This window comes from Sphaeramia orbicularis, chromosome 17, assembly GCF_902148855.1.
Source record: "Sphaeramia orbicularis chromosome 17, fSphaOr1.1, whole genome shotgun sequence".
NCBI classification, from domain to species: domain Eukaryota; kingdom Metazoa; phylum Chordata; class Actinopteri; order Kurtiformes; family Apogonidae; genus Sphaeramia; species Sphaeramia orbicularis.
This window is the reverse complement of record NC_043973.1, coordinates 27,634,669-27,658,163: the sequence shown is the minus strand read 5'-3', so window position 1 is coordinate 27,658,163 and position 23,495 is coordinate 27,634,669. Positions and strand designations below refer to the sequence as shown.

General features: G+C 36.6%; 2 protein-coding genes across 2 annotated transcripts; both read left to right on the top strand.

Moving 5' to 3' along the window:
• The first annotated feature begins 13 nt into the window (after positions 1–13).
• Positions 14–6,695, top strand: abcb8 (ATP-binding cassette, sub-family B (MDR/TAP), member 8). Its single transcript, XM_030161179.1, is given in 19 exon segments — positions 14–207; positions 997–1,030; positions 1,032–1,212; positions 1,215–1,327; positions 1,429–1,579; positions 2,528–2,627; positions 2,736–2,841; positions 2,940–2,964; positions 2,967–3,100; positions 3,507–3,592; positions 3,683–3,780; positions 3,864–3,969; positions 4,071–4,104; positions 4,239–4,375; positions 4,463–4,557; positions 5,098–5,231; positions 5,300–5,447; positions 5,860–6,110; positions 6,320–6,695. Coding segments are annotated over 19 exon segments (2,112 nt in total). The 5' UTR covers positions 14–112; the 3' UTR covers positions 6,404–6,695.
• Positions 6,696–6,955: 260 nt separating this feature from the next.
• Positions 6,956–16,759, top strand: cdk5 (cyclin dependent kinase 5). Its single transcript, XM_030161178.1, is given in 14 exon segments — positions 6,956–7,134; positions 7,136–7,148; positions 7,475–7,563; positions 7,647–7,714; positions 7,843–7,903; positions 7,989–8,045; positions 8,178–8,273; positions 8,488–8,562; positions 12,490–12,534; positions 12,536–12,587; positions 12,901–12,970; positions 13,170–13,230; positions 13,345–13,425; positions 14,926–16,759. Coding segments are annotated over 14 exon segments (879 nt in total). The 5' UTR covers positions 6,956–7,110; the 3' UTR covers positions 15,013–16,759.
• Positions 16,760–23,495: the final 6,736 nt, after the last annotated feature.

The window sequence follows — 23,495 nt, the reverse complement described above, 5'->3', positions numbered from 1 at the left end:
ATGCACTCTGGGTCAGAGTCAATATGGCAGCCTGCAGGGTGTCTGTGGATTACTATACAGCTTAACGAGTATTTTACTGAATGAGCTTACAGTCAATGAAACAATCACAGCAATGTTTCATTTACTTTGCTTTAGAATAAGTACCATTTCACCAGCTCGGTTTCCTCCGCGATTCATTAAAACAGCAGATTTATGGAAACCTTCACGGTGGGTAATGTGACCTGTAGCTAGTTTAGCTAATCACAGCTGACACTCTGCTAGTTAAGCCATGTGGGGTCAGCTAATTAAAATGATAAGCTTAGCCTACTTTGGACTATAGTACTAGTCTCGGAAAAACAGCTTCCAAACAAGTCAAGACTGGTGGTGTAATGAATGACACAAATCATTTCAATCCTGTACTTATTTCATCTCTGGACTGACGAGTAGTTCATAATGTGGTCCTCACAACAAAAGCTATTAACCTGTCAGAAACTAATAAAGCATCAAAACATTATTATTTTTCATAAACATCGCCATTATGTTAGTAGAGACTACAGTCAAAGGTTGGATAAACAGTATTGTTTTGAGGAAGTGAAGAAAAGTTGTGTTTGTTACCGTCGTTAAAGCAAAATATGAGTAAATGTCATTTTATACAAAAAAGATAATTATATGTTTGTCTGCATGTACATTAAAAATTAGTAAAAAAAAAAAAAAAAAAATCATAACAGCTTAATTTAGAAACTGCACAAACCAAACAAAATTCTCTTCGAATCCTGAAGGAGAACAGGAAGGATCACAGTGACTTCTGTTCCAGTATATGTTAAAGTACAAGTGATATCAACACATGACAGAGTAAATTAAAAATAGTATTTGGTTGTAACTATTTTCAGATGAATCTCAGCATGTAATATTAAAGAGTAACAGTTCATACCTGTTGAGTTTGTTTTGCTCTGCGGTCTTTACATCATGTACAATCCATATTAATGACAAATGTCTAAATACTGTCTTTTCTTGCAGGTTGTATACATCTCAAGGTTCTAATGCATACAGCCGCTTCACGGCAGCCCAGTAATGCTGTCAGTCGCATCTGGAGCTTTACCCAGAAAGCTGTCGGCCGGTCCACCACACGAACATCCAAACCTCAAAACGTGGCTCTGAAGGTTCTCCTGGGACCGGCTGTCCTAACTGTGTCTGCACGACTGTTTTGCCATGTAGCCTACTGTGAAGCTGATGTGATAACAATACACCAGTGCAGATTGAAGCTAAAAAGCCTGTGCCTGAATTTAAATGGCATATTCTGTGGGAATTTGTCAAACCTCAGCTCTTTGCTCTCATTGGTGCTGTTGTGGTACGGCTCATCACCTCTTTTAAAAATGTTAAGATTTGAATGATAAAATATTCACATGACACTTTATACTTTTAGCTGAATTAATGCTTTTTTTTTCTCAGCTCGCTTTTGGAGCAGCTATCTTGAATATCCCTATCCCCCTGATGCTTGGGGATCTGGTGAATGTTGTGGCGCAGTACCTGAGGGGACAAAGTGGGAATTATGTTCGTGAAATAAGAGGCCCTGCCCTGAAATTGCTTGGGCTTTATGATTCCAGGTGAGTATAGATCAAGTCAAACACTCAAATAGCCACATTCATATCACAGTGTTATTAAATATAACAACCGCTGAAAAACTACCGTCAAATTCACAGTATGTAATGTGTGATTGTAGTTTCCTCTACTAACTTGCAGAGAGGAAATGGATGTTGTGGAGGCAAAAAAGCAAAATGAGTACAAATTCTTTTAATGCTACTATTTTTGGAAAAGTACTCTTTCAGGGTGCTTGTATAGGTCTTGAAAGTCTTAAAGAGTATGGAATTTTGAAATACTATTTTCCAGACCTTGAAAAGTCTGGAATTTTGTATGAAAGTCTTAATAAAGTATAGAAAGAAGTTTTTCTCATAGTAGAATTTTAGAGTATGCTCAAAGGCACATAATCTTGTAAGATAAATACATGAGGACAGCATATAAAAAAAAAAAAAAAAACTTGATGTGATTTCACTAACCAGTTGGTCCTGGAATTATTCAAGTGAAACTTATTTGTGTGATATCTTGGCACTTTTGGATTTTCATATGTTTGACAGCATTTCTGTCAGTCAACATAATTTAGTGTAAATTATGCATTCATTCATTCATTCATTCATTCATACATTTATTAAAATTAACTTTTCTACTACACACAGCAGGTACAATCTCAACCAAAAAAGTAGACACGCAAGTATAAAAGTACATAAAGTCAAAGTCTTGGGGAGAAAATTAGCAGTTTTGAAAAAGTCTTGAGTTTTTATTTGGATAAAGGGCAAGCACCCTGTCTTTCTGTCATGGAAAGGTTGAATTATTGAGGCTGTATTTGTTTATTTTGTTGTCATGCATTCTGTGGATTTAATTGTATTATACACAACATTTCTCTTGCTATTAATTATAAATATAATCAAACTTAAATGTCAGAGTTGTTTATTGGAAAATGGCCTGTTGCATTAGTCATTAATCTGTGCCATTGTGCAGGGCTTGCTGACGAGTGGCTACATTATTCTTCTTTCAAGAGTGGGTGAGAGAGTGGCAGCGAACATGAGAAAAACGCTTTTTGCATCTTTACTGAGGTACGTCTCCCCCTGATGTGATGTACCATTTAATGGCTCAATGGGTAAATTGTAATGAGCAAATCAATAATGTGCATATTCTCACTGATGATGTTATTTTTGTCTTAGGCAAGATGTGGCTTTCTTTGATGCCAATAAAACCGGGCAGCTTGTGAATCGTTTGACTGCTGACATTCAAGAGTTCAAGTCTTCCTTCAAGTTGGTCATTTCTCAGGTAGAATCATTAATGTGATTCAGTGACCAGAGTTCACAAAGATTAAATTCTGGTATTAATCATTTCATTTCTAATCTGTTCTCTGTGCAAATTTGCAGGGTTTACGGAGTATTACACAGACAGTTGATGTTTTGTCTCCCTCTACCTCATCTCACCCAAACTCACAGGTTTGACAGTAGTCGTCCTTCCCTGTTTGGTGGGAGCAGGAGCTGTCATCGGCTCATTACTTCGCAAATTGTCCCGTTTGGCTCAAGAACAGGTGAGATCTAATGCAGAGTTTTTGCTTTGTTGAGAATCATTGGCAGCAGCGCACAATCTTTTTTTATACATACAGTTACCACCAGAGTAAATTCCAATATCTGAACTACAATGACTCAAAAAGTTACAAACAGGTGGATATAGTATATGGTGTAGATATATCCTTTTTACTACCCAAAAATGTTCTTGACTTTTACTCTGCTAAATAATTGTTGGTTTACATAGGCATTGCTTATACTTTGAGATATTTCATTCACACTCAGAATAAGGTTTTACAAATAATCACAAGACACAGAGTATTGAGTTCCAGTCACTGTAATGTTATTAAGACACTTATTTACACTTTCTAAGTATTAGTCAGATATAGTAGCACTAAGAATACTGCTATGTCTTGATTCAACTTCAAGGTTGCAAAAGCTACAGGAGTTGCAGACGAGGCACTTGGCAATGTTCGGACAGTGAAAGCGTTTGCCATGGAAGAACGTGAGCTCCAGTATGTGAGACTATATATGTAATTGTAATATTTTTACATGTTAAATGCATAAACAGATACAATGTTTGTTTTCTCTGCTTGTTTTGGCAGGCTGTATGCATATGAAGTTGACAAATCATGTGAGATGAATGAAAACCTTGGTACTGGTATAGCTGTTTTCCAAGGACTGTCTAACATAGCCCTGAACTGTGAGTAAACACAATATTAATCACAGCCATACCTCAGGATGTCTAATATACTAATGGTTTTGTGCTGTGTGTTGTTGACACAGGCATTGTCCTTGGAACTATTTTTGCTGGTGGGACCTTAATTTCGAGCAATGAAATGTCCCCTGGAGACCTGATGTCTTTCCTTGTTGCTTCCCAGACTGTTCAGAGGTTAAAGGCACTGCTCATCACATTCATTAGTAAAGATTTCTCAGTTTTCACTTATCATAATCGATGCCAGTGTGTCACGTATTTACCCTCTCTATCTTTAGGTCTTTGGCCAGTATCTCCATCCTTTTTGGTCAAGTGAGTTGATTCAAAATGTATCTGATTCTTAGATGTAATACAAAGCATTGTTCACTGTGTACATGTGAAATAATATAATATTGATTTATCTATTGTATGATGCAGATGGCATTTTAATTATGTGTTTGTTACAGGTGGTGAGAGGAATGAGCTCCGGTGCTCGAGTTTTTGAGTTTCTATCTTTAGAACCTGCTATTCCACTCTGTGGAGGCGGGCGCATCCCCTATCATTCACTGACAGGGAGAGTTGATTTCATGAACATCTCATTCAGGTTTGCTTATCTAAAAACAAATCGGATGAACAGGATTGATAGTGACTGATAGTATGAGTAACATGTCTGAATTTTGTATGTTTACAGTTACCCAACCAGACCTGGACATCAGATCTTGAAAAAGTTCAACTTAACATTGCCACCGTGTAAAACAGTCGCTATTGTTGGAGAATCAGGAGGAGGTAGTAACAGATTTTAATGCGTTAATTAACAGTGTAGTAAACTTAGTGACTGCATTACATGTACAAAATGTGTCATTTTTATCACTTAGGACAAAGTTCCTAATAAGGATTTTTACTGGATAATTAGAATGAATATTTACATAGAGTTGTGCAGATCCTGATTTAAAATCAGGCCATACTGTTTACAACTAGGTGTGTTTCTTCTTTCAACCAGAAATGTGGAATTTTCTTTGTTTCTACTCTATGTGACTGCAAACAGGGACTGTGTGTTGCATCCTGTTATAAAACCCATGAATGAGAGACAACCTCTCAGTGAACTGTTACATGACCAAAGAATCCTTATAAATTGGGAGTAATACCAGCATATCACACAGAAAATGCTAGATTTGGAAAAAAGCAACAAGGCAGAATATCTATACAGAATATACTATTTACATGACAGCTGCCAAAGTAGACAATAGTAGTAGATATTAATGTGCATGTCAACATACTTTCAGTTCTAGTGAGTAAATGCATTTTTATTTGTTTTATACATTTTAGGAAAGTCCACAGTGGCGTCCTTGCTGGAGCGTTTTTACGACCCAACTGGCGGTGTAGTCATGTTAGATGGACTTGACATTCGCACTCTTGACCTGTCCTGGCTTAGAGGGCAGGTTATTGGGTTCATCAATCAGGTGAGGATTGTTCATCAATCAAATCCTACATTTTGAAAGGGGGATGTTAACAATTTTTGTCATTGTAGGAGCCAGTTTTGTTTGGATGTTCTGTCATGGAGAACATCCGCTTTGGGAAGCCTGATGCCACAGATGAGGAGGTCATAAATGCAGCCAAGCAAGCCAACGCTCATGGCTTTGTAACAAGTTTTCCAGATGGCTATAACACTGTGGTTGGTAAGTGCTGTCATCAAGGCTTTTATTCATTTTTAACAGTTATCTGTGATTAAAGTATAACAAAATCGACCTGTCTTTAGAATGCTATACTGCAATACTGCTTCTTACGTAAATATGTGTATAGCCTATAGAGTTTTATTACCTATTACTATTATTATTTTTTGTGTATTTTTTTTTTAATCTTATGCATGCACTTTTTCTTTGCATTTATCCTGTTGCTGCCTTAACCAGTGAATTTCCCCGTTGTGGGATCAATAAAGTTTCATCCATCTATCTATCTATCTATCTATCTATCTATCTATCTATCTATCTATCTATCTATCTATCTATCTATCTATCTATCTATCTATCTATCTATCTATCTATCTATCTATCTATCTATCTATCTATCTATCTATCCGTGTAAACACAGGTGAACGAGGTGCGACATTGTCCGGTGGCCAGAAACAGCGCATTGCCATTGCCCGTGCACTGATCAAGAACCCCAGCATCCTGGTACTGGACGAAGCCACCAGTGCTCTGGACGCAGAATCTGAAAGAGTGGTGCAGGAAGCTTTGGACAGGGCCACAAGGGGTCGCACTGTGCTCATCATCGCCCACCGGCTGAGTACAATTCAAGGGGCTGACCTCATCTGTGTCATGAGCAATGGCCGTATTGTGGAGGTGAGGTGTTGAGAGTATTTGGAGAAATGGAGGTGCTCTTATCTCCTGTTCATTGTCTGAGCTAATTTATTAGACAACCTTCAGAGTTCAGACTAGAGAATTCACTTTATTCAGTGTTAGTAATTAATTCGGATATATTGGATGTTTCTTTTCGATGTATGGTGTTTTATGGGTTCTAATTATTCTAACAGCAGCTTCTTTCTTTTAAGGCTGGAACTCACCTGGAACTGCTGAGCAAAGGAGGACTTTATTCTGATCTCATCCGCAGGCAAAGAACCGAGGGCCAGAAATGAACACTCAACACACTCTAGAGCCGCTGTATTAGAAATAAACAGTTTTGAATGCATAGGAATGGTTTGCAAAAATGGATCTATTTATTAAATTTAAAATAAATTTAATAGTTGTCTACATAATGTAATGATGCATTTTTAAATCTTTGTTTTTAATGTAAATGTAAGCGGACCAACTGGATCATCCCTTGATGTTGAACAAACTACACTACTGTACTGTGTTTACCGGTAACTTTCACAACATTGTTTGCTTTTATTCTGTATAAATTAATAAATTATATTGTGGTAGAAAAAAGGAGCTTTTGTTTTATTGAGAGACCATTGTGTATATGGTTGACAGTGCACAATATAAACCCTGCATTATTTCATCTGTTGATTCTGTCATTGTGTGCATCAGAGAGGTACATTTGAATCATTAAACTAAATATGACTGATCTCACACAGATTTTACTTTCCCAAAGCTGAGTGGAAAGGAAATATTGTTGGCAATAAAATACTGGTGCATGCAAGAATCTTTGCTGTGGGTTTCAGAGGTGCTGCAGTTCCCCCTCCGTCCTGTAGGTGTCCAGGAAGAGAAGCTTGTCTGCTCATCGACTAGGAGCACTAAGTGTAGATAGCTTCAAGCTACAGATAGCTAGAATAACATTAACCCCCTCACTGGTTTTATTTAATCCATTGGCCGTTAGCAAGGCTGGGTTAACTGGCCAAACATGCAGAAATATGAAAAGCTTGAAAAAAATCGGAGAGGGTAAGTTTCATTGATTCTTTCTAAAGTTAATATTAGGTAGCCTTGTTGGCTGTTGGCTAGCTAGCATTTATGTATGTTGCTAACGTCAGCTAACTAAACTGCAGCCATTGGAATAGATGTATAGATAATTTCCCGTCTTCGGTGCTTTCTGTAGTGTTTGCTAATATGAGGAATATGTGTATCGCAACATGTATAAGAATAATTTTTTGCCTTACAATTTTTATGATATTGTCAAAGTTAATGATTGCTAGCCGCTGTACCATTTAGCTCTAATGTAGCTAACTGATTTAGGCTAGCGTCAAGTCCTAACAGTATCCATCCTGCAGGTACATATGGGACAGTTTTCAAGGCTAAAAACAGAGAAACCCACGAAATAGTGGCTTTGAAAAGAGTCAGATTAGATGACGACGACGAGGTATGTGCTCACAATAAAATGTTTATGTCTGTGTTGCTAGCAACTTGTTAACTAGCTAGCGCTAATGAGACTGTTTGTTTCAGGGGGTGCCCAGTTCTGCCCTGAGAGAAATCTGTCTTCTGAAGGAGCTAAAACATAAAAACATTGTAAGGTCAGTATTTTCCCATTACTAGTGTTTTCTTGTTTGTGAAACTGTTGATGAAATGTGTGCTCTAACTAAGCTGCTTGCATTTAAAGCTAATCTCATCAAACATTAACTGTAGCTGTTGTCCTCCTCAGACTACATGATGTTTTGCACAGTGACAAGAAGTTAACCCTGGTTTTTGAATATTGTGATCAGGTGAGACAAAGTCCAATTTTAGAGCTTTTGTTGATATTGAATGGGGATTTCTTGGGGTTTACGTTTGTCTCTGTAACAATCACAGGATTTGAAGAAGTATTTTGACAGCTGCAATGGAGATCTAGATCCTGAAACTGTGAAGGTGAGAGATAAACACCCTGGATAATCTGCAGTCTCTCTCTTACGTTTACGTGGCGGCAGGCACGTCCTCATATTATCAATCACATGTCATTAATAGGTGTTAATAACTGCTGTGTTATCTGTCTCTCTGCAGTCGTTCATGTATCAGCTCTTGAAAGGCCTTGCGTTTTGTCACAGTCGAAATGTTCTACATCGAGACTTGAAGCCGCAGAATCTCCTCATCAACAGGGTGAGCATTAAAGTGCTTTTAATGGTAGTAAATACTCATGTTTATATATGCAAGTCTTTCATTTATTCCCTGTAGGTGGAAACTGCTTTGTGTGCCATTAATAGTATTTGGCAACAGATAGTGTAAAATGTGTTGCTGCATGTGCCAGACTGTAAAATCTGTTGTTGGCCTGCGTCACTCATGTATTCCGTCCACTCTGTCTCTCCATCTATAGAATGGGGAGTTGAAGCTGGCTGATTTCGGGTTGGCTCGTGCTTTTGGCATTCCTGTGAGATGTTACTCAGCAGAGGTATGTTGTACATCATTACCAAAGCTAATAATTCACTGCTTTTGACCTCAAATGTATAATCTGGGATGTATCATTGCTAGAGTCTCTGTGTAAACTCTCCTTATTTGTATGTGTCTAAATATCAGGTGAGTTTACTTGTGATGGCAAGAAGAAGCAGCGTTAAGTGACCTTTAACCTATTATTGATTACTAGTTCTATTGTTTAAAATGTAATCAATAATGCAATTCTTTTAAATATGTTAAAAATAGTTCTTAAAATGTAAATTTAAAGCAGGCAATGTAAACCTTAAATGGCATTCAACACTGATCACTGTCAAACCTTTATTAGAAGTTTACGGTGTGTCCAGAATTGTTTGTTGAGTTTTCCTTTTAACCCCAAGAGACCTAGAACAGCTTTTGTAGCACATGATCTGCAATTCATTTAACTTCCCTAACCTTTAGCGTCATTCAGCATCTGGTGCCAAACATCATCTGATCCTCAAGTTTAATCTGGTTCTTTTAATTTGACAGTTTTACGCCTGCATTTTCTGCAAATGGATGAAGTTATCAGAAATTTAGAAAAAAAAAACCTGCGGGAAAGCTGAGAAACTCTAGTTTATCTTACTTTTCAAAGCATGTAACCACTGAAACAAATATAAGTCTGTAGATCACAAGCAACAACAAACAGCTTATGATGTGTGTTGTAACTCTTAACATTTGATTAGTATCTGTAATTTGAATACATTTTAATTTTACTTATTAACTGAAATAGATTAGTTTTATGTGTTTGTAATATAGTTACATTATACCTTTGCATGTACATGTTAATCTCCCAACACTGCTCATCATAATACAAAGAATGTGTCTTCTGAATGTGTGATGGCATGTTAATACTAAAAGGGATAACAGGCTGCAGTTTAAATTAGGACTGGAATATGGCCTGAAATACATATTTTTCATTATTTATGCATTTATTTATATAGGAGTTGCATCTCTACATCAGAGGCTTCCAGAGTTTTTCATCTTGAGACCCGGAAGACAGATCTGGTGTCTGTTTAAGACCCAGACTTATGTAAATGTGTCCAAATAGATCTACATTTGTAGTTAATCTTCCACTGTCAAGATACTTTCTCTTTTGTAATTTTTTTTTCTATCTTTTATTGCCAGTTCTTGCCCTGTTATATTTTGTCTTGATTATGTCTTTTGTCATTGTAATCTAGCTGCACCTTATATCTTTTTATGTCTTATGTGTTTTATGCCCAATCCATTCTTGTTGCATTGTCTTTGTCTTAACACGTCTTTTATTTCATTCTAATCATTTGCTCTTTGACTTCATTTTTGTCTTGTTGCACCTTTTACCTCATGTCCATCTTGTTAGAACATTTTCATATAACTGACACCTCTCCTCTACATTTTACATGACGTTGTTGAGTTCTGTATTTATAAACTGTTCCAGAGAACACTTTTCTCTTTTAATGACATGCCATATTATTCCTCTGTATATACTTCTGCTAATTGGTGACCCACTCTAAACAGCTCCACGACCCATTTTGGGTCCTGACCCTTAGTTTGGGAAACACTGCTCTACAGCTGTGTTTGTTGGATTCAAGGTTATTATCGTTAATGAAAACTAGATTTGAAAAAATATTTTTGTTAACTGAAATAAATAAAAACTATAATTAAAAGAAATAACGATAACTAACTGAAACTGTATTGTGTGTTTACAAAACGAACAAACGCATAAAAATTATGGATAAATTTCCCTTTGTTTTTGTCTTTGTCAATGTCAGATTGATATGAAATTGATTAATTTCGCTTGAGCAATTTTAGCTGGCAGCACCATACGGCACTTCACGGTCTGTCACGTCTCATCACTTGTCGTTTAAAGTTGGCTTCTTGTCCCCACCCTACCTGGCAACATGGAGACTAAAGTTAGGAGAAAGCAGCAGAGTTCTGTATGGGGATTTCTTTGATTACGACGGCAAGGAAGATAAAAGATATGAAAAAATAATACTAAAACTAAACTAAGCATTCAGAAAAAATAAAAACTAGCAAACATGCTCTAAAAACTAATAAAAACTAACTGAATTGGAGAAAAAAAGTCAAAATTAAATAAAACTAAACTATATTGAAAAATCCCAAACTATCATAAGCTTGGTTGGATTTAGCCAATAAACTACAATGTGTGTTTCCATTTCCACACGACCACATTTTCCTGCTGTATTAGTGTGAACTGCTCTGATGTTGTTCAGTCAGTGATTGTAGACAGTGTACCTCCTCAGCAGCTCGTGGTTTGCATGACTTTTCTTTCCCGTTTTGTTGCTGATGCTCTCACAGAGATGACAGTCAGGGCTCAGATAGGTTTAGTGGTTTTGCTTGGCTGACCTAAGGGTCCGGCGAGCCGATCTCATGGGTAGGGCACTTGACCCAGAGTGACACTACAGATCTGAAAATGTAATAAAACACAAACCTAGAGGGGGAAAAGAGTTCCAAGTATTGAGAATTTGAGGGAAGGGCATTTTAAAGGTCGTTTCATTTCAGAGGACGTATTATCCAGGATTCTCAGGAGTAACTGCATGAAGAAATGAATGATTTAAGAGGTTGTTCCAGCTACATGGGTATACTGTATGCTGTATGTAGTGCACACTGCAGTTGGATACAGTCGAGTTCTTTTATCTGCCGTGTTGGTGGTTTGATCAGTAGTCCTTGTACAGCAGATCTCCTTTCTGATGTTCTGGCCTTCAGTCAAATCCCTAGAAACCCAAAAGGTGGTACAGAGGAGAGTTCATCACTGTTTCTCTGAGATGACGACACCGTTTCCCTGGCAGATGATACAAACCACTCAGTTATTATTTAGTTGGTGGCTTTGAAACAGTGCTGAGAATGTGAATTCAGTTTTATAAACAAAAGTAACTCTGCAACTCAGTATCACTGTGTGCCCGTTGAAATTAGTGTGCTAAGTAGCGCTATTTCATATGCCACTTCTGCAAATATAACTTTATTTTCTCAGCAGATTCAGACTTGTTAAAAAGTTAGCAGGGTCAGCAGGTGGCACAATTTAACATCTGAAACTTTTCAAGCACTTCCAACTGTGTTTTCAGTCAGCCCACACATTTTCTCTGTAGGATTTAAAGTTTTTTGTCTTTTCTTTTTTTTTTAACCGTCTGTTATTCATTAGATACATTTTTATATACCCAGGGAAAAAGCTCTGTTAAACCATCACTCAACAACTAACACAGCAGGAGTTTGTTAAAATGTTAAGGAGTTGTAATAAAAGTAGATGGTGCTTAGCGATAATAACACTGCCAAATCTGTCGTACGAAATCTTTCGAAATCTGTCAGTAGAAAAGAGAAAGTGTCGTAGTCTTGAGAATAGTTTGAATCATAAGAATAATAACAAATGCCTTAATATTTGTGTTGCTGTGACTTAGGCTAAGTTCAGACTCCAGGCAAATGTGGCACAAATCCAATTTTTTTGCCCATATGTGACCTGTATCCGATCTGTTAAAGACAGTTTGAACAGCACAAATCCGATTTTTTTTTTTTTTTTTTTTTTTTCCAAATCCGGCCCAGGCCACTTTCATATGTGGTCCTAAATCTGATATGTATCTGATATTTTACAATGTGACTTCAGTCTGAATGGACAGGTCGCATTTATCCAACCTTCACGTAATTGAAATGCGACAAATGTCACAATTCTGCGTCCCGGGAGTGTCACTTCGTAAACACAGTGCATGCCTGCGTGGTCACCTATTACATCAGGACCTCTTTTGCGCATGTGGGTCACTTCAGGGTCGCATTCAGTTCATACTCAAAACTGATAGAAGTCACATTAAAGTGTAATATGAACAAGCACACAAAAAAATCAGACTTCACCGAAAAATCCGAATTGTGCATTAAGACCTGCTGTCTGAACGTAGCCTTAAGTGTTAACTGATTTGTTTCACAGGTGGTGACGTTGTGGTACCGGCCTCCAGATGTGCTGTTTGGTGCTAAAACTGTATTCTACCTCAATCGACATGTGGTCCGCTGGATGCATATTTGCAGGTTGTTGTTTTGGATTGTCAGTGCCAATTTTGGAGCCAGAGATTGCAGAAAACTGAGAAATATAATAATCTTAATATATGCACGACACTTATCGAGGCACTCACATTAAAATAAATGGTCTGGATCAGCAGATATTGCAGATTTTAACTCATTTGAAGTGTTAATGTTGCCTGGAGCGGAAGAGCTGCCTGTATTTTGCATATGTGAAACAATTTTCAAATTTTTTTTACTTTCACACTCACACACATTCACACAAACAATTGTTTTCGTGTTGTTTCTTCACAAAAGTAATAAGAACTGTTAATTGTTTCAGAGCTGGCTAACGCTGGAAGGCCTTTATTCCCTGGCAACGATGTGGACGACCAGCTGAAAAGAATCTTCAGATATCTTTTTGCATTATTTGTAGATATCAACAAGATAGGTGTCCTGTTTATTTGCTGTCTGAGATGCCGACACACACACAGGCACGCACACACTATGGAGATGCGTTATTGATCGACTGTGATCAATGATTCACAAACAGTGGAGCTGAACAGGAAGGATACATCACAGTGTTCTAGTTTTTCTTTAACCCTTCGGTACATTGTTGGGTACACCGACTGAAGAACAGTGGCAGACAATGACCAAACTCCCAGATTACAAGGTAAATAAATTATTGATTAGACTAGTTTTCCCACAGGAAACAGAGTGTTAAAATGACATATTTTTCTGGCATTTTCACTGCATTACTCTGCACTGCCTGTGTTTGTGCCTGCAGCCATATCCCATGTATCCAGCCACCACCTCCCTGGTGAATGTGGTCCCCAAACTAAGTAGCACAGGACGGGACCTTCTTCAGGTACGTAGACCTTAGTTACTGCTTGGAGAGCTGAGTGTGCAACAGTAGGTGCATTTCCAACAAGTGGTTTTTAATTTGCATTTTTGATTTCACATCCCTGAGGGGAGAAGAAATGAATATTGCAAAGAAGGGGATGGAAACCAGTTCAGTTTATTTTCGAATAGGTAATAGAAATGAACAAAATAATCCTACATTACTGACTAGAAATAAAACAGGTTTCAAAGAAAATATGAAAACTTATATAATGACTTGATTCACATATTCAGAGAGGAGTAGGAGGAAGTGTAAACTCCTTTAATCCCACCCTATCTCCACACAACAGTCTTCCTATCAGTGTAAGGCTGTATGAAAAATTAATTCCTTTGGCTCTTTTTTAAATCGTTAATTGTAATTTTTCCCAAAAATACACACATATACATACATACACATCTATACAGACATACAAAAAACATTTCTGAAGGTAACACAAAATGAATAAATAGCGATATAAATAAAGTGAAGAAAAAAACAAAACAAAACAAAAAAAAAAACACAAGGTGCTTGCACAGGTCTTGAAAGTCTTAAAAAGTATGGAATTTTGAAACACTGTTTTCTAGACCTTGAAAAGTCCGGAATTTTGTGTGAAAGTCTTAATAAAGTTTGGAGAAAGTGGAGAAAAAGAGTATGCTCAAAGGCACATAATCTTGTAACATAAGAAATACATGATTTCACTAACCAGTTGGTACTGGAATGATTCCAGTGAAACTTGTTTGTGTGATATCCATGCACTTTTGTGATTTCATACGTTTTGAAATGTTTCTGTCGGTAAAACATAATTTACTGCAAATTATGCATTCAATCATTCATACATTTATTAAATTAACTTTTCTACTACAAACAGGTAAAATCTCAACCAAAAAGTAGGCACACAAGTATAAAAGTAGCAGTTTAGAAAACATCTGGAATTTTTATTTGGATAAAGAGCAAGCACATGAACACAGTAAATATTAGTGTATGTTAGTGAATTATTATGCGTGTCTGCACCAGTTAGGATGCTGCTACACTGACATAGTGAAATGCAACGTTAGATGGGGAACAGCAGTGAAAACCCACCATGTATGGTAGGGCTGCAGATTCAAGTATGAGGCTAAGGATCTGACAAACTGTTGTAAAACATTTATATGATGCAGTCCTTCGAGGGTCAGAAGCTGTCAGCCAGCTGCAGGTTTTTGTCAAAATACCTCTGATTAGCAGCTCCAGGTTGGTATGGTTTAGTGTGAAATACTACAACATGATGATGATGAAGAGCACACTCTGGAGATGTGCATAAATTTCCCTTTCTTTTGCAAATTTTAACTAAAAAAACAACAACTGCAAAACACTTGGATGAAAACCCACCTCATGTTTACCACCTTTTATTTCTGTTTTTGTCAATGTGCAAATAGTGGAGTATAAAACAAAATTTTCCCAGCATTTGCCCTTTATTTGCTTGTAACCATGTTTTGCTTTGATGTCATGCAGAACCTGTTGAAATGTAATCCTGTCCAGAGGATCTCTGCAGAGGAGGCCTTGCAGCACCCTTATTTTGCTGATTTCTGCCCACCGTAAAGGCCAAATCGCCTTTCACTGAACCTCAGCCAGCAGATCAATCATCCTTCACTCTGTTGGGTCATTAGGACCGCTCCCAACAAGGCAAACCCCTCACCGGTTTTCAGACGCGCTCCTGTATTTCATTCTGTTGTGCCTCAGTGTGGAACAAAGTCCTAGTGGCTCTGCGAGGGTTTAGGTTCTTTTATGTTGCAAGCCTGTTTAATTTGGTACATAACCTCCTCTTAGTAATTAGCTCTGAGTGGGAGGAGGCTGGAAGTGTTACACGGGATAATTTTTATACATGTAGAAATAGTAAACAAGACTGCCCCCCGCCTCAAACACTGAAATTAACTCGTGCCGTTTATTTTTGAGGTTTGCTTTAAATATTAATAATGACACATTCCCATTGACTCCAATTCTGAAAATTTAACAGCACATACTGTTTAAAGTACAACAGCATTATTGTCCTCACAGCCTTTTTTGATGAACTTCATTGATAAAAGTCTTACTGTTGGCACTTTCATCCCCACCACTATGTGTTATTACCAACATTTGAATGAAAGTAACCTAATTTGATTTCATTCATTTATCTGACATGACTGGTCCCTGGGGCAGCTCCTGCTACACAGTCAAAAAATTAATGATAAGTTGGAGCAACTTGCTCTGTTTGGGCTGAAAACAAAGAAACACTCTAAAAAACTTTAAAGACTGAGTCACTGGTTCCCTTTTGTATGATTTAACTGTGTTTTTTTTTTTTTATTTAGACCACACCATATTTATATGTCACCTTTCACAACAACAATAGAACTTTTTGTCCCACTACCTATTGCAAGATTGTATAATGGCACCGAAAGCTAAGTTATAAGATTTTCTCAGGCTTTTTTTTTTTTTACTTTGTATTTGTCTTTTTGTGCACTTTGTAATGGACAGTTTTATTTGAAAATCTTATGTAATAGAATATGTTTTAACACTGACAGCCAGGATTATAACCGGTTATCAATAAATGGGCCAATATATATACATATATATATACATGTTAATGACTAGTAGACCATTAGTGACAAGTTGCTGTTTTCATCTTTCTCACCATGTCTTTGCACCTTTCTGAGATGCTTTTGTAACAGTTAAGTTAGAGATGATCCACTCTTGATCTGTATTTTCATATGATTGTTTGGCACCATTAGCTGTTTCCATTGAGGTTATCAGTACATCAATATGGTGAACAGCTTGCAGTGTTATTTATTTCAGATCGTTACAGTGCTACATAACCTATAAAAGCCTGCATAATGAGTTGTGTTTGAAGTAGCTGTGATAAATAGGGACATATTTTCATTTTGCTGATGTAGGACCAGGTAATGGATGCATGTATTTATTAATAATGGAATGACTGCTCATTGTTTGCATTCTTTTAAATGTAGCACAACTTCATTTAGTACAGAAAACTGCTGAATGACTTCATAATGCTCACATGTATATCATTTAACAGGCTCTTTTTAGGATTTCAAATGTTTGAAGGTTGTGTGGATGAAGTTCTGAGTAAAAAAAACAAAAATACATTAAGTTAAGACAACAGGATATTTCGGACCAAACTGCTGTAGAGTGATTTATACAGCTTCAGTTAGAATTTTGAACGAAGAGTGGATTTGCACTTTGCTAGTATCTTTACTTTTGTTGGTAGAACTTGGGACAAATATTGTCATTGATATTTTTTTTGTATATAATAAGCCAATAAGACGCAGTATTCAGTAAAGTGGACATCAATACATCTCTGCTTTCCAGATTCAGAGTTCGTTCTTCATCCTTAACACAGACATTGTGCCATATGGTTCATTTAGCAGCTTTTGGGAGATTTGATCAAGTCACATGATCCTCAGCAAATAAATGTACCTCATTTCCATAAAAAATATACATGAAAAAAAAATTTTATGTCTTAAAGGATTTTTTTTTTTTTACACCCCTGGTAAAAAAAAAAAGAGAAAATCCTAACTGGATTTAGTTCAGATCCTTCCACTAGAAGATAATTACTGTAGCGATTAATATGTTTAATCTACAACAGGTTCTTTACTGATGTAGTGAGTAGCTTCTCGTTTCTTTAACAACCATTAATTTAATCTACAGCAGGGGTTTCAAACTCATCTCAAGTGGGCTGAACCAGTAACATAATAACATAAATAATGTCAATTCCAAGCTTTTAATGTCTAACTTCCATGTTTTAGTGAAAAAAGTAAAGCTATATTATGAAAATATTCACATCTACAAACTATCCTTTAAAAAAATGTGAATAACATGAGCAACCTTAAACAAATTTTTTTTTTTTTTAAGAAAAAATGCAGTTTAAAACAATTTATGCCAATATTATTCCTATCTTCTCATGTTCACATGCTCATTACAACTTACAGATCACACAAAACATTTAGTAACATTTATTGTTAAAATTGCACTTAGTCCTCTTAAGACATTTCAGGTTCATATTTGTTCAGGTTATTCACATTTTTTGTGAGAGGATAGTTTGTAAATGTAAACATGTTTGTATAATTTTACTTTTTTACGCTAAAACAAAGATGAAAAATTGCAGTTGTCATTATTTGAAGGTTATTATATTGTAATTTATTAATCGGTTTCCATTTGAGATTGAATTGGACTGAATTTGGCTCCTGAACAAAAATGATTAATATCTTAAGAGACATTTTTTGCATTTACAAATTCATCCCACAGGCCAGACTGGACCCTTTGGTGGGCTGGTTTTGGCACCTGTGATCTAAAGCAGAAAGATTGGAACTGTTTCAGTGGGAAAAGGTCATGTGGTCTGATGAGTCCGGATTGATCCTGTTTCAGAGTGATGGGTGCATCAGGGTGAGACGAGAGGCAGATGAAGTGATTACCCATCATGCCTGTGTTACGATCCTGCTGCTTCTGTTGGTCAGGTGTAGGTTCGCCAATGTTGTGTGTCAAAAAAGTGACACTGGATAACATGATTAAAACAATGCCATGGTGAATGGGAGTCCTATTTAAGTATATATTATATCAACCAGGTCCTCCCAGTTTACTCCCTTTGCACTGACCCACTGTGGCTCTGCTATTATTCTGAATTGCTGTATATCTCTTTTGTGCAACCAAAATACTATGAGTTACATATCAACGCTCAGAGCAGAGAAGAACACACATTTAATCTATAGAAAATAGTTTTTTTCCTGTGTCAGTTTTTGTACAGACTAAAGAATAGAACACATTTAATGTAATGTAATTCCACATGACCTACACATGGACTTCAGACTTCGGTTCTCCCCGCAGATTAATTTTCCCCATTTATAGGAACCAACTGCCTTACTTCTGCACTAAACGTTCATTCATGGCCCAGTTATTAGCACTTCTAAGATTCTATCATCCCTCATACACATCCTCTACAGCACAGGTGTCAAATATGTGGCCTGGGGGCCAAAACCGGCCCACGGAATGAATTTGCAAAGTACAAGTTAGGGCATCGAACTCAAAAATAATAACATAATAACCTACAAATAATGACAATACCATTTTTTTTCCTCTTCGATTTAGTGCAAAAAACCTTAAATTATGAAAATTAACACATAATTACATTAACAAACTATCCTTTAACAATAAATGTGAATAACCTAAATGTCAAAAGAAAATTAGAGCAATTTTAACATATTCTGCCTGTTACTCAGTGTTTTGTGCCTTTGTAGATCTGCTCTGTAATGCATATGTATAAATGATAAGTCAAGGCATAATATTGATAAAATTTTACCAATATTTCTTAACAAATTGCATTTTTTTCAGGTTATTCACATCCTTATGTTTGAATAGTTTGTAAATGTAAATATTGGTATAATTGAATGTTATTTTTTGCACTAAAACCATTTGGAGTTGTCATTATTTATTGGTTATCATGCTATTATTTTACTGGTTCGGCCCACTTCAGATAAAATTGAGCTGAATGTGGCCCCTGGAAGAAAATGAGTTTGACACCCCTGCTCTACAGTAAATGGGTTTACTTAAAAACATAAATAACAAATGGCGCCAGTCACAACAAACCCCGCCCCTTGCACATATTGCAGCTTATTTTGGCATCGATCCAGCTGATATCATCATGTGTATGCATGTTCTGATGTCAGCATATTAATTACTTCTATATATGTGCCAAGTTTTAAGTAAATTGAAACAAATGACTTTTTATTGACATTTGAAATTTCACCCAATATAAGTAAATGGAAAAAAAAAAGATATTAAAAAATTCATAAAATTTGTAATTTTGACCTACTTTTCCCAAAATATATTGACATCTATTCTGGGTCACTGTAGTGTATAACCCCAATTTGGTATGAATTCACCCAGTAGTTTTGCTGTTACAGATGTGAAATTTCGCCCATTGTAAGGTAAATGGGGAAAAAAAATAGATTTTAGAAATTCATAAAAAATTTGAACTTTGACCTACTGTTCCCAAAATGTAATCAGATCTATTTTGGGTCACCAGCAGTCTATAAACCCATATGGTATGAATTCAACCAATAGTTTTGCTGCTACAGGACATTTGAGATTCCGCCCGTTATAAGTAAATGGGAGAAAAAAGATTCTAAAAATTCATTAAAAATTGGAAGTTTGACCTACTTTTCCCAAAATGTAACCACATCTATTCTGGGTCACTGCCAATCTACAGGGGTGTCCCATAAGTCCTCCATACATAGGAGACATAATACATTCCATACATACATGGTTCTAACATGTATTTATTTATATTTCTTCTTATAGTTCTTCAGCAGTGGAGGACACGCATTGAAATGTGTTCCCGACAAAATGGCAGTCATATAGAGCATATTATATAAATAAAAATGGTTTATGTCAAGAAACATTTATTTTCCTATGTATGGAGACTTATGGGACACCCAGTATAAACCCAATTTGGTATGAATTCAACCAATAGTTTTGCTGCTAGAGTGTTACCATCAAACAAACTACAAACAAACCGAACCAAAAACGATAGCCCTTGCGTTCCCTCGGGGGCGGGGTGATAAGTCAAAAATGATGGTTGGCTGTAGTTTACAAGATATAGTCTTGGGTCAAAATGTGAGATTCTAAGAATTAATGATACTCAGAGGAATGTTTATCTCAGAGCTACAAGATCTACTTCAAAACAAACCAACCAAACCAAAAACAATACCCCTTGCCTCATAAAACATAATCACCAGAAGGTTCATTTCGTAGCTTTTCTGTTTGTCCGTTTGTCCATAGGTTTGATTCAAGAGACCATTCAACAACATTTTTAAGTGTATTAACTATTTAATGTACAGATCAGAGTTAAAATCACATATCTACAATAAAATGCACATAGAGCATGTAGCGCCAGATGAAGCAAGGCCAATTCCCCAGATGTGTGTACATGTGGAAATCTCGATGCTACCTGTAAGAACCAGTCTTAAAGGCACACACTGTTTCACTTTGAGCCACACTGTGCACCGTGTGTTTGTTTAATCTGTACAAATTGCCAAAAGACATTGCAGTTTTCCCATTAGTCTGTGTAATAACCTTTTAGTGAGTATTGCACATTCCCACGCCTGGTTTTGAAGAGGCTTTGTAATCAGACAGACAGATCCGGGATTATTTTACCACTTGAGTGGAGAACACCGTTTTGGTTCATCTGGCTGCAAAGTACATTTGGACGATACAAAGTGAATAGCATGGGCTCATAGTACATTGAGAGACCAGAGATAATAGGAATACACAATGGTCATGCACGGAAGAAAGCAGTTGATGCTGCTGTAAATGATTAACTAAGAAGGTTAAATCTAAGTGTTTGGTGGCAGAAATCTAGAGATTACTGTTATCTACTTGGCTGTAACTATGTAAGGAATATCAATTGAGGGCTATTTAATGACGAGTAATAGTTTGTGCCAGTTCAGGTACACTCTGCTGTTCTTTGACTGATAGTAAGGCAGGGGGTGGGGGTAGGGAGGTAAAGACTTTTTTTTTTGTTTTGTTTTTTTTGTTTGTACAAATCCTACCTCCACAGTTTGCAGTAAACTCTGGGTCGGACATTTTTTCTGCTCATTAGTCCAACAAGAGACACACACTCAAAAATCACAGCAATGCAGCATCATCAGAATAGCATCATCGTGTAACTTGAATTGGCATTTTGCGTCAGTTTATGCATCTGGCTCATGAGTTACTATACAATTATCATATCATACATCTGTGTTGCATTTGGCAGCTGTTCAGTCTGTGTCCATTCCAGCTGTGTGAACACGCCATGAATTGAAAATGGGAACCCCAAACCAAATTATTTTAATGTCAATTTGATAGCAGTGGTATCGGACTCAGCGCAGTTATTGCTCTTGACACAAAGCCACTGATTCACCTTTTTTTTTTCTTTCCTGAAAGTTTAATTTCCATTTGGATAAAGTCTCTTCGCATGGTGGTCTCTGGCTCTTCGTGGTGTATGTTCTTATTCCTGATAATGCTGGAGCAGCGTGCACACACACACACACGCACACACACGCGCACGCACACATACACACTACTTTATAGAGTTAAAACTAGAGCCGTAAAGGTAGTTACAACCATAGACGCCCGGTCATTGGCTTTCGAGTGATGGCTGATCTCCAGGGGTTTGTGCTTCACATCAACAGTCATCTAATACACAGACAACAGGGTAATAAAGCTACAGTGTTATGAACACCACTTAATTAATTGGCATTATACTCAAAAGTCACTTTAAAAAAAGCAAACTGTCTGAATTTTCTGATACTGTGGACATGGAAGTGCACCTACAAGTATGCAACTGTAGTGTCAAGGATTTAAGTAACAGTGAACATTAACAAGAGAGGAAGTAGACCGACACGAAGATAAGAAGGAAAGTTGTGTATGTGAGTAAGATGGGTAAATATAGAGTTTATTATATTTGAGCATTTATACATCACAAACTGGTATTTGTGACTTATTACATGTTCTGTAGTAATAATAATAATAATCATAATAATAATAATAGGATACAGTGGTGAAATTGTACAATGCATTTCTGTTATAAATCAACTGAGGTGAACCGGGCTGAGGTGCGTGGTCTCGATGTTTTGAGGCAATTCTCTTGTACCTATAATAAAGTCTATTGAATTGTCAGTCCTGTTGTAATCCCCAGAAACTCAAAGACACTTACGGCCCACCCACATAGAAACTCCAAACTCCTTCTGGTGCAAAACAGATGAAGAAACATTTTTTAATCTCTATATATATATATATTTCTATGTATATATATACTGTATTTGACAAATGTGTCACATGAGCAGTATAGAATTTCTTAATGGCATTTGATTGTGGGTATTTACAAATTTCTGTCAAGTTTAGGAATGTCTCCAACAAGCCTTTAAACTCTACTGACGTGTGTTCAATAGAGAATAGATTACTATCACAGGGGTTTGTGCTGATGAACACCTTTAAGACACTGTAATGAAAAAGAAAACACAAGAAGAAGAAGAAGAAGGCAGAGGAAAACCTCACTGTTCTGCTCCATCAAACTGATCCAATCAGCCGACATTCACAGCAGATTTTGTGACAGTCAGCGCAGTAATACCTTCCCAAAAATGGGAAACATTAATGAAAAATTAGAATGTTAGCTATATAAAGTTATAAAGATACAATCAACAAGCTTTTTTTTCTCCCATCTTTTCTTTTTTTTTATCTGTAATATAAGTAACAAAAACATCCAATCCAGCTGTTTCTGTCTTCCAGGAATCCATGTAAAATAAAACTTGCATATATACAAATAATCAAATTCCACATCAGTTTGCAAGTTGAATATGCACAGTTCTCTAATCGACGAGGCCGCTCAAAGCCTCGCACTAGCAAAAGGCAATGACAAAACACTAGTGTAGTGTTTCGATTCAGGTATGAGCAGCTCTTACAATCAACAATCATCTTTTGAAAGAAAGGCTCTCCCTGTTCTAATGTTGCCTTCATGTGCTATGGGACTTATGGGAAATACTGCTAACGCCCCTTCATGTTGGATTTTCCACTGTGGAACTGAACTTTTCAACATGGCAGAGAGCGAGGGATTAATTGCGAATGGTAAACACTGCTTTTTATTAATGTTCTGCTACTGTCAGCTGATGACTTTGCACATTTGTAATTTACACAATTTGCAAAAAAAAAAAAAAAATTACAAAAAAAACAAAACAAAAAAGAGTGGAGTTTGCATGTTCTCCCTGTGTGTGGGTTCTCTCCAAGACATGAATTAATAGGTTAATTGGTTAAGCTAAATTGCCCATAGGTGTGAATGTGAAAGCAGTGGCTTTTCCATTGGACATCTGTGCAAAACTTTACCGATATTTATTAAAGGTCAAAAAAATAGAAATGCGTAATGTCGGTTTTTCTATTAAATCACAAATGCAATGATTTGTTTATTTATTATTGTGAGATGACACAAGAAGTCATTCCGTAAACATGGCGACGAACATAAATACCAAGTTGATTTACAGATATATTCATTATTATTATTA